Source organism: Sipha flava, unplaced genomic scaffold (genome assembly GCF_003268045.1).
Source record: "Sipha flava isolate LNK unplaced genomic scaffold, YSA_version1 194_pilon_pilon, whole genome shotgun sequence".
Taxonomy (NCBI): domain Eukaryota; kingdom Metazoa; phylum Arthropoda; class Insecta; order Hemiptera; family Aphididae; genus Sipha; species Sipha flava.
In genome coordinates, this window is record NW_020272758.1 from 880,431 (window position 1) to 897,606 (window position 17,176).

General features: G+C 31.5%; 1 protein-coding gene across 4 annotated transcripts in view; it reads right to left on the reverse strand.

The window, feature by feature from the left end:
* Positions 1 to 17,176, reverse strand: part of LOC112681654 (extracellular serine/threonine protein CG31145) — a 79,278-nt gene that overhangs the window by 28,371 nt on the left and 33,731 nt on the right. For 2 of the 4 annotated variants that reach the window (XM_025551914.1, XM_025551915.1), the window contains exon 2: positions 9,199 to 10,421. In XM_025551914.1, the coding sequence (XP_025407699.1) occupies positions 9,199 to 9,701 (503 nt within the window). In that variant the 5' untranslated portion in view covers positions 9,702 to 10,421. Of the gene's footprint in view, positions 1 to 9,198; positions 10,422 to 10,517; positions 10,696 to 17,176 lie in introns of those variants that run through there. The other 2 variants (XM_025551917.1, XM_025551916.1) reach the window with 2 other exon arrangements.

Consider the following 17,176-nt stretch of genomic DNA (forward strand, 5'->3'; position numbering starts at 1 on the left):
AGGGCTGTAGTAGTAACCTTCGTCACGTCGCACATTCATTGTGTGTTAGTCACCGGGAGAGAAAACGCGTTATGACGGAAAATAATAATACGAGGTCGTCCCTCGTGTTTGTTCGTTTACCAGCCAACACGGTGTCCATTTGTGATATATTTTTTTTATTTTTTATTTTTTTTTAACGTGATTAAATTACGATGGAAGACGTGTTTTTCGAAAAAAAAACTGTCGTGCGCCTGAAATTATCATTTTTCTCTCTTGCCTTACTCTGCTCAACATATACAACACTGCGCTGTATAAAACCATAGACTTCGTATAATTTGTGTGCATCATCACTGTTGTTGTATACTCCGCGCGGCGCGATCACTGGTCATCATACAACAGTCAATTTCGAGAACACGGACCGAAGATAATAATTGGAAAACGAACAATTATTACACATTGCATTCAACTTGTATCGCACTTGACATTTCGAGTACATAGTTTTGGTATAAATGAGTAATGACAAAAAAAAAACTCGACTGACAGCCGAGTACGTAAAACCATGCTAAAAAGGACACGTCTAATGCCGTGTAACGTTAATATTACATACCAACGAAAAGGAAACATGTAATAAACCCTATATACTATAAATGTTTCAAATTATTATTTCCGGTGGTCATTCCGAACTCCGTTTGTCTATGAAAACGTTTATATAGACTTAGAAACTCGAAACGAATAGAAACACGTACAACAATAATAATTATTATCGTCGCTAGATGTTCGTACTCGTTACAGTCTTAAGTGTAATATTGTATATATTATTATACTTAAAGACTGTAACTGGATGACTCTGCTAGTATACAGAACTTTATAATTTTCTCGTTACAGTATTTACACAAACACAGATTAAGTACAATAAATCTCAATATTAGATTAGGTTAATGACTAACGTTCTATAAAGTATCGCACTTGAAGATATTATAATAATTGCCACAATTGCGCTTATCGCGTTTTAGAGTCGAAAATATACAGATTAAAAAAAAAAATTATCAAAAGTAGAATAATAATTGAAATAGATGCTAAGCCAAGAATTATCTAAAAAACTAAGTCCAACATTATACCAATAAATTATAACATCATCAAGTAAATATAATTAAATTGTATAGTGAATGAACTCATTTTATCAAATGTAAGAATTTTATCACGGAATAACAACTCGACTAGCCGAAATAAACATTATTTATTATTTTTTATGCAATTATTAAAAATATATAAGCTATATATAATTTAGTTTGTACTCCGTAATCATATGAATTTAAATTATAAAATACTTTTAATTATACTAAGATTATTTATATATATATAAACAAGATATATGAGATTTAATTATTCTAAGAATATTTCTGATAACAAATACTTTTTGCATTTACTGCATCACAAAATATTACATATTTGTTTATCTTTTAAGTTCTTTCTTTGTCAAAACCAAAACAACCTTTTTTGAAAACTTTAAATAAATCACGTATTTATTATAACACTCGTGAAACTTTTTTTTTTTTTTTTATGGTCCATTTTGAAACGAAAAGACTGATGAAGATTGTTCTACAATTACATATACGCGTACTTTACTATCTATATTTTTTCATGGACTACAGCTCAATAATTATAATAAATTATAGAGATGTATCAATTTTCCTGTATACTTAAGCAACTATCTTGAAAACTATATCATTCAAATACGATTTCGCATGTTAAACACAGAAGCATTTCAATATTAACATAGGTGCTGATAATAGTTTCTGCGAACACAACATGCATTTAATCCATACAAGAGGACTACAAAAGGACGACGTATTCGTTATAGATACGACGCAACAAGTATATTCAAATAATTTGTGAGATCAAAGAGGCTTTCACTGAATTATTATAATTTATTTAAATTTACGGAACTTTTATTTTAAAATAATGATTATAATCGATTATTTACAAAGAATTTTGTTTGGAAAAATTAATATAAACAATACATTTTTTGGGGGGGGAGGGTCTACTAAAATGGAACTGTACATCAATTAAAAGCGAAATGTGCTTGTGTTTGCAACAACTCACAACTGAATATTGCCGTACCATGAATATTAATGTATTGTAAATTATAATATGTAATTGTAAAAAAATGTCAACACTCTTGAAACTCATTACCTATCTATAGAGTGGGTTATCGTACAAGTCTGGCAATATTTTTTATTCGTCGTGCGATGCCAGGGACGAAACAGCGACGAGTGCCAAACACTCGAGTTTCGAGTAATAAATTGATCAGAATGCATTTTACGTATTGTATCATTGGAGTGTCGGTATTGATAGAATGCGTATCGTTTATAACTTTAACAAATTATAATCAAATATTTATAATTATATTGTTGATTTTCAGATAATTTTTTTCATAAAAACAAAGCAATTAAAATAAAAATTTGACAAAATATAATATTCTTCTGTTATTTTATTGGAGAGCGTGATATTAAAATATGTTTAACATATTATATTACATATATATATATACACATGTGATATTTATGATTCAAGTAAGATACAAGTATTTTTGTTATAAATATGATCAAGATTTAAGTCGAATATTAACATAAAAGTATGATCGAAAAAATTAAAATCATTATCGTAAATAATAAAAAAATTATAATTCAGTTTATAATGTAATTTATGTGTGAAGTAACTTAAGTTTTTTTTTTTAAATAAAGAACTAGAGCTAATAATCAATTGAAATTCAACTCATACGATAGCTATTATTTTAATATCACATTGTTGGTTTGGCATTAAATGCGAGATTGATTACTAGATTAATTTACATTGTATACATGTATTTTTCTAAGTTATTCTATGAAACGTGGTCTTACATAAAATTTAATCAAAGTAAGTGCGAAAAATATAAGTAAAACGAGACCCGAGCAATTATTGCCAAGCAAGAGTTCATTTAAAATTAATTTGTAACATGTTTTTACGTCATTAATTTCATTTTAAAACATTAATGCACGGATTTCCGTTGAAAATGGTTCTTGATAATCTACTATTTGACCTAATATTGCAGAATAATTACAAAAACTTGCATACTGGACCAGTATAAAGTATATTGTTAAAAATAAGTCTGAGACAACTTAAAATGTGAGGTATGTGAGATGTGAGGTCAGAAATTATATTTAAAATATTTATAGAATACGTATATACTTGTATGAATTGAACGCATCTCTATAGAATTTTAGTTTAATCATCAGTTGAAAAAACAAAATATTTCATGAAATGTCCATATTTTTAGCTCAAAAATATGATTTTATTTAAAAAAAAAACACTTGCTAAAAGAAATTTATCGAATAAACGAATTCTTTATTTTTTTATTTTCTTTCGAAAAATTACTCAAAAGTTTAATAAATCATGTTCCAATCAAATTTACAATCTAATTAGATATTGTTCGAGCATTTAAATACAGATTTATTACTCGAAAGACTGATGATATAAAAAAATGATTTATGAATATAATTTGTGGTTACAAGTTTTTTAAATTTTAAACTTTTAAATAACATACGTATAGTCTCGAATACTACTGTCGAACCATTAAACACAGTATAACTAATTTAATCAAAAGTAACATAAACGGTTTCAGGATGGGACTTTCTATCATTGTTATTTTTTTAGCAAAATATTGGTCTGTTTAACGTGTTCTCTAAGACTGATTTTCGACTAAAAAATGTCTTTAATGCATTTATAGTGTAGATTAATTGTCCAAACAATTTTTCACTGGAAAAAAAAACAAAATTTAAAACCAATACATTTCTCATTTCCCTCGGATCCAAAATAAATAATTGAAGGTGTTTTAAAATTTTAGAATAACCATAAACTGCATATATAGGTATACGCAGGAATTCAAATATTACATTTCATGCACACGCCCTTTTTAAACGATAAATGTCTATGTTCTCGTTTTGTCTATGTACGCTCATCGTCCAAGCTCATTTCGCGCCCGACACAATTACGTAAAATTAACAACGTTAACGAGTCATAAGCTTACTAGGTACTATAATCAAAGACTGAAAAACGGGTTACTTTTTGTGAACAGTAATTGTTGAAGATTCAAATTTAAAACAATTACGTATTAGATTCATGTTACACGATGTCAAACATTTTCATACACGATTTTTTTTTTAATTTAATTTTTATTTATTTCATTTTAATTTTATATTTTGATCGGTGTACAAAAACAATAGCTATTTGTTACGTATCACAATACAATGTCACCTGCAACTTCATTGGTCACTAACAGAATCGCCATACGGTCAATAATACATATTAGGTTTGTTCCAACTCGCGGTCAAACTGTCAATGAACTAGCGCGAGCATGCGCAATAGGTAGTACTATTCCGTTCCTACTCGCTTGAAACGCAAACTCAAACCGACAGATGGTTGTTTCAACACGTCATTAGACCAATCTTATGATTTTATGATTGACAGTCGAAACGATCCGTGGATTCGGACTGGGAGTCCGAGACACTGTTATCATGCATTTATTATTTATGTTATCAATGTATGTATGTATGAAGTTTTACATGCCATTTAGGCCCATTGCCGCAACAACCATTTGGCTCCACTGATCTCTTTCCTTGGCCAGTTCAACTCCGTTCTCAATTCCAAGATCTTCTCTAAGTTCTTGTCTACTTTATCCTTCCATCTTTATATGGGACGTCCTCTAAGTATTTTTGTGTTTAGTTTCCATTCTGTAACTTGTTCAATCATTCTCTCTGATCTCTACACTTGTGCAGCTCATCGCAATCTACTACTTTTTAACACACCATTGTTGGTCACTTCTCCAAACAGATCTTTAATTTTTTGGTTTGTCCTCATCTTATATTCTCCCTCACTGTTTTTTTTCGGTCCATAGATTCTTCTTAATATCTTCCGTTCAAAAATCACTAATTATGTTATAACAGTACAATAATAATTTTATCGATTGTTTGTGTCTGCATTTTTATTACAAGTAATTTTTTACAATTTCTACAACAATTACTGTAATAATTGTAGTTGTAATTGTGTAATTGTAATCATTGCCGGATTAAGAGTCGATGGCATCCCGGAGCAAATAATTTTTGCCCCCTCCCTCACAAAATAAATAAGGTTTTAGTGAGAAAAAATATAAAACACCTGATTTCTACACATAAATTAGAAAATAAAATACTATTATAAAATATTCCATATATAATAATTAATCTACTTACACTAAAAAGTATAACTATATGTTTAATGTCACAGAATAGTTTTCCAAAGAATTTCTTTAAATGAATAGAAAACAGTCACAAAATACAATTATAATATTAATAAATTGGTTCAAAAATACGTAATACTTTAAATGGTTTTTAATACAAATGCTAATTAAAAAATTAAAAATCTTTATTTTTCTTTAAATATATTTTTTTCTAGATTTAATAGTTGCAAATTTTTGTATCAGTTCTTACAACTTAATTTTCTCGACCAAATCAGATTCTATACATAAAACTGATAAATTGGAAATTGTTTCTTATATTAATGATGAAAGAAAATTAAAACACAAATAATTCTTAAAATTATTTCGATATTAGGAAACGATGTCTCTAAAGACAATGTTTTCAGTGTTCTCAGTAATGATGAAGAAGTTTTAGCTTTTGACGGAAAATTTTGAACAATAGTTTTGAACTGTACCACATTTCTATAAAATCTGTTTTATATCTAAATCATATAATTCAACAATTAAAAAAACAACAATTGAAAATCAAATCGAAGTCATAGAAAATACTATAAATGACAATAACAGGTCTACCAACAAAGCATATAAAATGACGTCAGATTCAAAAGTTGCACACTTTATAGGTATTAAACCTACATATTTTTTTTTTCTAATCATAATCGAAAAACTTTTGCTTAAATAATTATTGTACTTAACACATTTTTTTTTTTTTTAGGGATATTTTATGCCACACCAATACATTTGTCCAAATGCTCCTTTTGCATTTAGATTAATCCAGACCTGATTTTAATTGTAATTATTACAAAAGCGATTATTAACCCATTTACTGAGGGTTTGAATAAGTAAGAATAACCGTTTTAAACATAACCAAAAGAAGTACCTAAGCTGTATTAAAACACTAAACTGACTATACATATCTTTTTTAAATAAATATGACTCACTTTGGTGGTACAGTTTCTTCCGAACCAAATAAAAGTAATTTAATCACTATTATAACAGATCCTCAACAGGTTTGTTAACAACTTTTGACTATAAAACCTTTTTTTTTTATTTTAGATATAATAATGAATTCTAAAGCGCCGTCAGACGAAGAACTAAATGCAAGAAAGTCATTCGAATCATCAATATTGCTCATTTTTAATGCAATTAATAGTAAAAACAGACCACAGGTAAAATTATATTTACTATATTAATTAATATTGAAATTGAATATAATTATAATTTATGTTAACAATTTTTTTTTTTTTTTAAATCACAATAAAAGTTATTTCAAAGCGCTATTTAATTTTTTATCTTACTATCTTTTTTTAAAAATTGTGAGCAATCAAAAACGTGGTCGAAGTCCAATATCCATGATCAATCCACGGTAGCGCACGCGCCGTAAATCAATCATGAATCAGTTGGCAACTAATCTCAAATTTCGTGCTGAAACAAACCTACATAATGTATAACTATTATCATACTATTAATTGTTATACAACTCGATTGGAAAATTGTAAGCTAATATTCGAGTTCGTGTTCATCAAGTTTCAGAAATAAATTTTGGTTTCGTCTCGCAATAAACTATAACGAGTGGTTGGATTCAATTTTTAACTGGAATGATTACAGTGCGAGTTTGTCGTCGTCTCTACATACAATTATAATTATTAATATTAAGTTTTTATGTTTCACATCGAATAAAGGTAACTCATAACTTCACACGTAACTCATACTTACCATAGGGTACGAAAAAAATTTCATACAAATATTACAATACATTTTTTTATTAGAAAAATATTTTCGATCAATTAATAACGCATTTATTACTGTACAACACATATTATTATTAATGCATACTGAGTGTTCACATATAATTATGAACAAATGTGAACGTTATTAATACTGTTAACATCATGTAAAAAATAAATGTGCGGAAAATATTTATCCCGAAAGATTTAGTAATATTTATTTACTGTGTCCTATAAATCATTTCTTGGATTGGATCGTTCCTCCAGGACCATATTGGGCCATGGCTGTGTTTGCTTACTCGATCGGAGTTTAATCGGCTATTAAAAATACATTTAGAATATAAATTTGTTTCACGTGCACCGCTATACGATATTATGTAAAAAAAACTATACAATTGTCATTCAGTGGATACGAGTACTTAATATCTGTTGACGAGAGACACGTCAGCAGGTACCCCCGTATTATGTAATAAACATAAAATTAATGACGACGAATTTTTTTTATTGTTTTATCGAAAATTGGAGTTAGGTGAATTGCAATATAATTATATATATGTATATTATAATTACTCTATTATTCGTCAATCATTTATATAAAAAAAAAAAACTATATTGATAAAAGTGTATTATATATTTTAAACAAAACGGCTCTGACGTATTCTAATCTGATCAATAATTTATTATTATATTATATATAAAAATAAAGATGCTATTTCAGTGCTTTTGTAATAAACAATAGCTTAGAACGATTAGAGGAGACGCAATTCACCTCCTTGAAAAAAAAATACCCGGACCACAATTCACCTAGCTGTATATTAACATTTTATTTATGGGATGCAATTCACCGAAATTACAAATATATATATTTTAAGCAAATCAAACCAAACAAGATAAATTATCTACTTTATTTTCATATAAATAAATTATAGTAATGTGTAAAATAGGGAAAAAGAGGTAAACAACGATATCGTAAGAATAAGCATGTGAGTTAAAAATAACGCATGCCGAGTTATGTTAGTTTTAATCGAGGGATTTGACAAACGATTTGATTTTAATATATAAATAAATAATTTATATACATAAGTAAATAAATAAATGCATGGAGTGTTATATTTTTAATGTACCTATACAATCGGTTTCGAATTAAAAATTCATCATCAGGTATACACAAAGTCAATAAAATCTCGACTGAATATGAAAAAATAAAGGAAGAAATACATTGAGAATATTGATCGTCCAACATAGAGATAATTTATTAAAATAGGAGAGATTATTTAAAATTAGTTCTTATTAGACATAGATATGTTAAGTAATATAAATACTTTGGTTATTATAATTTATTATTATCTAATAATTATTATAACTATTTAATATTGGTTCAAGCCATTATTTTTAAAATCGATTTGTATATTTCAAATAGTATTAAAATGATTGTACTTTATTTCATTGTGCACGTGGAATTCTTCTAAAACTAAATTAATTTAAATGTAATCTTTGAGGCATTTAAAATATGTCTAAGTCTGCATTGACATCGACCACACATATTATGATTATTTTGAACGAATCGAGAGCATGTACAGAATAGGTTTTCGCGAGAAAGATTATGTTATTTACGCGTGACTTGCGTTCCGGGAAGAACTATGCGCTGCGTAGTGTACGATTACGATGATTCGAGTGAAGAGAAATAATATACCGAACCGGTTGAACGCTGAGACCACGTGGATCGACAAAACCCTGTGGGCCGGACGGGGATATTATGCTTCGTGACAACCGTGTGCATGAATTCGGTGGTCAAGTGTAATTTTTCTTTTAATTTTTACGCCAAATTTGGACGATAGATCATCGTCGCCTAAATCGTAGTACACATAATCTCGTGTACCCATGAACAGCGTGACGATAGCGTGACAATACGATAGTTTTCGTTATTCCGCTATCTAGTGTCTAAATTGCTATTTAGTGTCCGGATCCACTAGTTAAAAATAAAATGCAACCCCTTCGCAACCCATTCATAGTAAATGTACCGATCCGAGCCCGATCGACGGTGTTGACGGTTACAAAGGTGTTGACGCTCGTCGCGCCGCAAATGAAACGTTTTTGTTTTCGTATAAAACGGCTCGAAAAATCATCAACACAGTTCAACACGAGCAGCCTCGTGAAATATTTTACGGGGCCACCACCCCGCGCATATTTATTATATTGTAATAACAGCGTGCGACTTACCGCGAACCACTTTCCAAGTACTCGGCGATGTACTCGTTGCTGATGGTACCGTCGACGGACGTGTCGTCCACGATGACGTCCGTGACCACGGTCCAGTCGACCACTTTACCGTGGTGCGGCACGAACTGCGGCACGGACAGCAGTTCTGTGAGATCGTCGAACCGGTCGTCGGCGTACGGGTCGGCCACGGGCGTGCGGTAGTAGTCGTTGGACGCGGGCACGTACGGTTGCGGAGCGGACGGCCGCCGCGGCGGCGGTGGTTGCGGCCGCGATCGGTACTCGAACGCGGGCGTCAGCGTGGGCGATTCGGCCGCGTCCCAGACGTTGGGCACGTCGGGGCGCGAACGGCCGTGCAGCCCGACGCCGAGCGGCGCGTCCGCGTCCACGTCCACGGCCGCCCGCAGCCGGCGATCGTTTTCGTTCTGCAGGTCGACTACGAACAGCACGGTGACCAGGACCAACGATAGGCAGAAGCCGATGACCACGCGGTCGCGGAGCTTCATGGTGGCAATGACGAGTTACGGCGTCGTCGTCGGCGACGGGCGTGACGCGAACACGACGCGCTGCTGACACGGGCGGCACAGGTGCTGGACGGCGGCGCCGAACGCATCGGACCTGCTGCGCGTCGCTAACAAACCGGCGGCGTCACCGCGGCCGCGTCGCACGCGCCAAACACCCTTTGCCGCGGTCTCCCGCCGCGTGTCCGCGATCCGTTCCCGCGGCGTTTGAACAATTGTTCGCACTTGTTTTTTTTTTTCCTCCCCGCTTCCGTTCCGTCCGCCAGACAGCCGCTGCTGTCGTACGGGCCGCCGCCACGGCCGTTACAACCGGTGGTTATTATCGTTATTACTGTCACGACGCTATGTAAATATTTTATATTTACATATTTATAAACATAACCGGTCGACTGCCCACCGCGAAAAGTTTACACGCACCGTTTTCGGCCGAACGTTCCGTATCGTATCCGCGTTACGCCGAGTCACCCGCACGCGACTGGTACGATGCCGACCGCGCACTGCTGATGCTGCCGATGCCGACGGCGGTGATGATCTCGCCGAGATGATCGAGATGTCGATGACGTTGTCTATCGCGCACCGTTATCGCCGTGACCTTTGACCGTTGACGTGGACGAGTCATCGCGGACACCGCGCCGTGCCCTCTTGTTCCTCCTATCGCGACTATCGGTCTGGCAGCCCGCTCGGCCACGCCGCAATATTTCGACCCTGAAACACGTGTTAAATTCGAGTAAACGCAATCGCTGAACGTGTTCGTCGGTAGTCACGAATAATAAGTGTTTTTTATGAACAATAAAAACGAACAGTGCAGCCGGGTGAAATGTCGTCCGCACTACGGATACCGAGTGCGGACGAACCCGATCGCCTAGCGAATTTCCCGAACACTTTCCCCGATCCGTTCGGACGCGTGCGACTGGAACCGGACCCGCACCTGCAAGCGCACCACGTTCTCGGCCCGTTCGCCACGTCCGACTGAGCCTCTCGAGACGGATCGTTTACCCTAACGTTCGTGACCGTAACACTTTTGCGTATTGAATATTTTATCGCGCGTTTAACGCGTTTCGTAACCTAACCGACTACAACGTTTTGTTGTTGATCAACATCATTTCGAGATAAACGCGCACGCGGTTCAAAACGTGACGGGTAGTGTTTACCGTGTGTTGAACACCCGTAAACGTTATAATAACAACAAATAGTCGTCGATAAACCATTGATTGCTTAACTAGTTGGTCCATCTCGATTATACTTGTTGTGTATTGTTACATTACGGGCGTCGATTGATTTGATTTTTGTACACTATTTGACTAGTTGGTTTTAGTGTGTTTTTTCCCCAGCTGTTTCTAAGTAAAAAAAAAAAAAAAACGAGGTCGTCGGTTATCGTTGATTTACACGAATAACTACATTATACGATTATCAATGCATAACTACTGTTTGCGTGTGCTGATGCACGGTGATCTATATCAGATACTTAACCAATTCGTTATATCGATACTATTCCGGTCGTTTTCTCGACGCATAGTTGGCGTATAATCGGTAAATTTCGAATTTCGTCTGTGATGATCACCACGGTATTGTTGGAGAAGAAAACCACGAAAACCCACGTGCGTTCCTTCAAAATCGGTCATTGGTTACACAACAGCAGGAACGAATCTAAGGAGGTTCAAGAGATCAGTTAACCCATGGTTGAAATTCGTCGACGAAATCGGCCTCTTGTAGACTTCTAATATTTTCTAGTGTGCCGACTATGAGTTAAAATTAATACTAGACTAGAGAAAAACACGCCATTGGTTTAATTGTGTAGTAAAGTAAAAAATGTCTATGCCGGACCCCATGTAAGACGAAATCATACATAAAATAAAATAAATGTTAATGGTTTTAACTGTAATTATGAACAATTACACTTATTATATATCATCATATTGTTTTTTTTTTTTTTACAAGGTATACATTTATAATTCAGTGTCAGGTCTAATAAGAAGTCTCTTAAATTAGCCCGACCCACAGTTCTCCAACTGTGGATCCACCCCTACACAGCGGGTTTTTGTCGACAAACTTCGCCACTTGCAATACGAGATGTATAGTGTATAAACAAAAATCAAGTGTAACAATAATATTATATGGGGATGATTTTTCCGAGAACGATGCGATCACTCCTATTTTTTTTCTGCTTTATTCGTTGTTGATAATAAATCTCATTGTTAGGATATGTTTTGCATGCGGTTTCGTATTTTATTTGATGTAATAGAACAAGAAAAACGAGTTATATTATTTAGCGTTAGTAATTATGACATACAATAGAGACCGGTGTCCGGCATTGAAGAATTGACCCATAGGTCTCGGTTTTCCCTCGACTACAGCAACGATCAACCCTCACGTAGCTCATAATATTGTTTTATTGATCAACAGTGTATCAAATAAATATTGTAAACGATTTGTGATATTATTTATAATATGTAAATAAAAGTATTTCACATAGTTTTACGACTATGTTTTATTTTTATTTAATAGGAATTATTTCTGATAGGACCCCCTCCGAATACTCTTAGTCGTAATTTGGGTTCCGCCAGTGTACCACGTTATTAATCTATTTTCTTTATACAACAACATATTTACGTAGACTCATTGAGGAGTTACAATTCGTTTATATACCTTATTCACAAATTGTTTGCGCGAAAAAAATACAACTCACGATTGCGCAAATATATTTTAACTAACTTTGACGAAAATCCCCAAAAAAGAAAACTTTTTTGTGCTATAGACATAATGTATATAATTAATGTTATGTCTACGGTTTTCACACACAGAAATTCGGTAGGTACTTCGTACCTAGTACTGGTCATTCAATTATCCATGGATTATAAATGTCTATAAAATACTATCAAGTTTTAATGAAGTATTGCTATAATTATAATTATTAAATTACATTAAACAATTTTTAAAATTAAATTTCTACAATGGAATTTATTTTCAATATTTTTTATATAACTTTAACGGTTTTGTTTTGTATTTATTCCATATATCTTATAAGTATTCTTCCTTGTGTACAGATTTTTTTCATTTATAATTTATCACATTGTTTTTACTGACCGATAATTAATTAAAAAATATATAAATTTCGTTCTGCGCGAATGGATTGTCTGTTTTCAAAAAAACATTTTTGAAAACGTGCTAACGATTTGCAGTCCATTCGAGCATTATAGACCCCCCAAATCTAAATATGAATCGTGGAAAATATAAAAATTATTTTTTTTTTTTTACATTTAACTGAAATAGATCAAGTAATAAATCTAAAAAAAGTAAAAAATCCAAGGAAGATACTTAGTTAACTTTATTTTCGTGAATTTACTATAAACTTCGTTTATAGGAAATTCATATTTTTATGGTAAGAAATGAAATGAAAAATCAAAACATTAATAAATAGGAAGTTTATTCTCAGAATATCAAAAAAAAAAAAAAAGAAAAAAAGAAAAAAGAGTATAAAATGTCAAATTGTATGGAAATAACTAGATATGTTCTATATAATACTGTGTGTGTCTAACCTATAGCTTTTTATACACGTGACATCCAATCTGTGAAAGATACTTCTTATGGAGGGATAGAATTTAAAGTTTCCAGAGAAGTGATATTTAATGACATTTATTAAAGTCAAACATTATATTTAAGATCTATTAATTTCTATTGGTGTCTTAAAAGACTAATTAATTTTAATAATAATAACATATTATTATAGGATATTATCATTTTTGAAGACAAAAATGTTAGTAAACGTTGATATTTATAGATAATATGATTTTTATTTGAGTAATCATTTAAACAAAAGTCTGAATCACAAGTAAATGATTTATTTTACACATTGTACAAAGAACAACAGATGTTCGATACATAATGTTATGTCAAAACATTTTATTGCTCAAAATATTTTGAAAAGCAAATTTAGTAATCACATAACATGTGTACATATTGTACTTTTTGTCAACCGTATATTTTAAGTAATAGATATTTTAAAACGACTGTCAATAATTATGGAAAATTGTTTTTGTGTTTAAAAAAATTTAAATTTTCACAAAAAAAAAAAAAAACAATAAAAAACCGATTATGTAGAATGTTACTAAAATATATTTTCCACAGTAAAAAGCATTGTTTAAATTCATAATAAAAGTGCAATTTTAAATTAATACGTTTTATAGAAGATCATGTGTATTTTATTTTTAAATTATCATTTTGTTTAAAATAGGTAATATATGTATATCTTATTAATATAATGACAACCTTTTAAATGACGTCTGTGCGACAATTCAAATACTAAATATTGACTAAAACGTTTATGATAGGTGACTGTTGTCGTTGTCAGTGTTGATATTCGTATTTAAGGATTGACACAGAAAATCAAACAATAGAACGTTTTGAAGTGTATAAATAATACGATCGAATGAAATATATTTAAAATGTTTATTCGTCGGATAATAATCAAAATAAATCATACAATTTTTAACAAGTATAATTTTTGAAGACTATAGTACCTATTAAAAACTAATATATAATTAGTATATCATATTAGAAAAACTTCAATATCTGATGGTAACTATTATAAGTTATCATATACATAGGGATTGGATTGTTAACACAGGGATTGTACATTATTGTTTTATATTTAATAGTTAACTATTGTGTGTTTAGTAATATGGAGCATTTAATAATTTTGTACAATCCATAAATTGCTTGAATAAGATGTTAAAAAAAAAATCTCAAATGGATAAACGAACAACATAGTAGTAATTTGACCATCGATTTCTATAAGGATATTATAATTAACGTGCGTACTACATTAATAAACCGTGTTCATTTCATATGGTTTTTTAGGTTCTAACACTGTCTACAATTTCATAAAAAATACATGTATTTTCGTATTTCACATACAATATTTGCAATTGGCATCACACGTATTTGTATTATAAAAACAAGCTTCTTGTTTGAACTGCTTATTCAGACTATACATGTTCATCTATGTCCCATAATTTTCATATGTTTATCCATACTATGTAATATATTTATTTTTTGTAAATATATTTACATGAATTCGTTACGTCAAATAAAGAATAAAATATTTTATTATTGACCACTTTAAATCTATACAAATTTGATACGTCAATAAAATACTATCATATGACTATAATGTTAAACTTACACTGCATATGCAAAATAATTTCAAAATTAGCATGAATATATAAACCAATACAGTGGTGAAGTGAAATATACTTACCAATTTTTTTTTTTTTTTAGAAGTTATTGTTCAATCAATTAAACCTGTAAGTCAATAGTCTATCTATTCATCTATTCAGAATAAGAGTTCCCAGTCATTTGGTCGAAAACTGGTTTTTACTGCACATGTGTCCTTTCCACTAGAAACGTTATAGTTAAAGATTATAATCCCGGCCCTATTTTACGATCCCGGAATTTCGGGATATTTAGTTATTGATCTCGGGATCCCGAGATTATCCCGGGATAGAATAATGCAAACATTTTATCTTAATTTAATTTTAATTATTTTATATAGCAAAAAAATATTATTATAATTTACAAAGAAATGTATGTTCTATTTATTTTGAAAATACGATCTCAGGAATAATAGAACGTCCAATGTTTCATCTCCCAGTCTACTTCTTAGCTTGTTTCCTATATAGGCTGCTGCTGAAAATGCATGTTCTGATTCAATGCAAATAGGAGGAATAGACATTAAATATTTATACGCTAGCTCTAAATGATGCCCTCGTGTTCCTCCATTTTCAAATAAATTCAATTCTTTTCTTATTATTTTAACCAAATCTGTTTCTGTTTGTGTTTTCAGATCAATGGTTCTATTACTTTTGCTTATTTCAAATTCCAATTTTTCTTGTAATGTCAATTGAGTAAGTGTAATAGATTCGTTTTCTGTTTGTTCAACCTCAAAACGTTAGGTTAGTTAACTAATTTAATTATTTGGTTTTTAATAAAATCATTTTTGGGGAGCTTTTATCATTTTTACTCGTAAATATAATATTATCTCATCTTACAAACACGTTAATCAGCAATCGGCATCGATTAAATTATTGAATCGATATTACATAGTCCCAGGAATCCCGGTATTTTATTACACAGATCCCGATATTTTCGGTACCAAAAAGTAGTCGGGATCCCGGGATCCGATATCTCGGGATTGTAATCACTAGTTGTAGTATGCCGACGCGTTACGATGCTGTTATACGTAGTGAACTGTATTACCAAACTCTTCTCGTAAAGCCAATGTTATTTTGAATAACATGGTTTTTTTTTCAATAATAATCTGTATACAAGGCGACAGTCACCGACTTTGATAAACAACGACGGCGGTCGAACAATGACAACGAATCATAGAGCGTCTAGATATCGATGGGTGTCCGACTGTTATCGACTTCTCGGAAGACATGCGCGAGTTTGGGCACTCTTAATCTGAACAGACTATAGATCTATCTGATAATTCAATGATGTGATATATGATGAAATAGTAATATAATCCATGGGCGTTCCCAAAAAAAATTTTATGCGGGAGGGGAGCAAAATATATTTAAAAAAATAAATGAAATTCTTTTTCACATTTTTAACTTACATTATTATTTTTCGCCCAATATAAGATTAGATACGATAATATAAAATAATCCAATTATTATTAAAGATAATTTTCTTTTATATATAACATATATGTTATATTAAAGTAATCCATGTTTACTAAATTGACGCGTTACAGATAATGCTTTGGAAAACAAATTTAAAATTCTAGTGGGACAAGTGCCCTGTCTTGCCCTCCCCTCACAATAAGTAAGTAAAATTTCAAATTTAACTCAAAGCTTTTTTGATTATTTAATAAAATTATATACAAGTTAATATGATTATTATTGTCGAACATGAAATCTAAACCAATAATAAATCTGGTTTCAGAATACTTAGTACAATTTTCATTTAACAACTGGTTTAATTTCGAACAAAATAATTTTCATTCTATTTGTCTTTAGGAAGAATATCACAGTTCTATCAAAGTAGTTTCAGTTATCAACCATCACTATTTTAAACACAAAATGTAGCGTCTGAAGAAAATAATTTAGCGTATAATATTATTATTATATTTATACTTGTAATAATGATTATAATAAGTGACAATGACCACTGATCACTGAATTAGGTAGATTGGATAGATAGTAGTTATCTAGTAGTTTAAGAATAAAATACAAAATATATTTTATAATTTTATCATATATTTAACGTATTATTATATTATTTTATAAAAAGATGTGTACCCGAAATCTAGACCGTTATTTTACGCTCCATAGAACGACGACGTTAAAAATGAATGCGAGACGTGTGATGGCGATTATGTCAATGGATCTACAAATAAAATATTTATAATATTTTGGTATTATAGCATAAAAACTTTTTTCAATCATTTTAATACT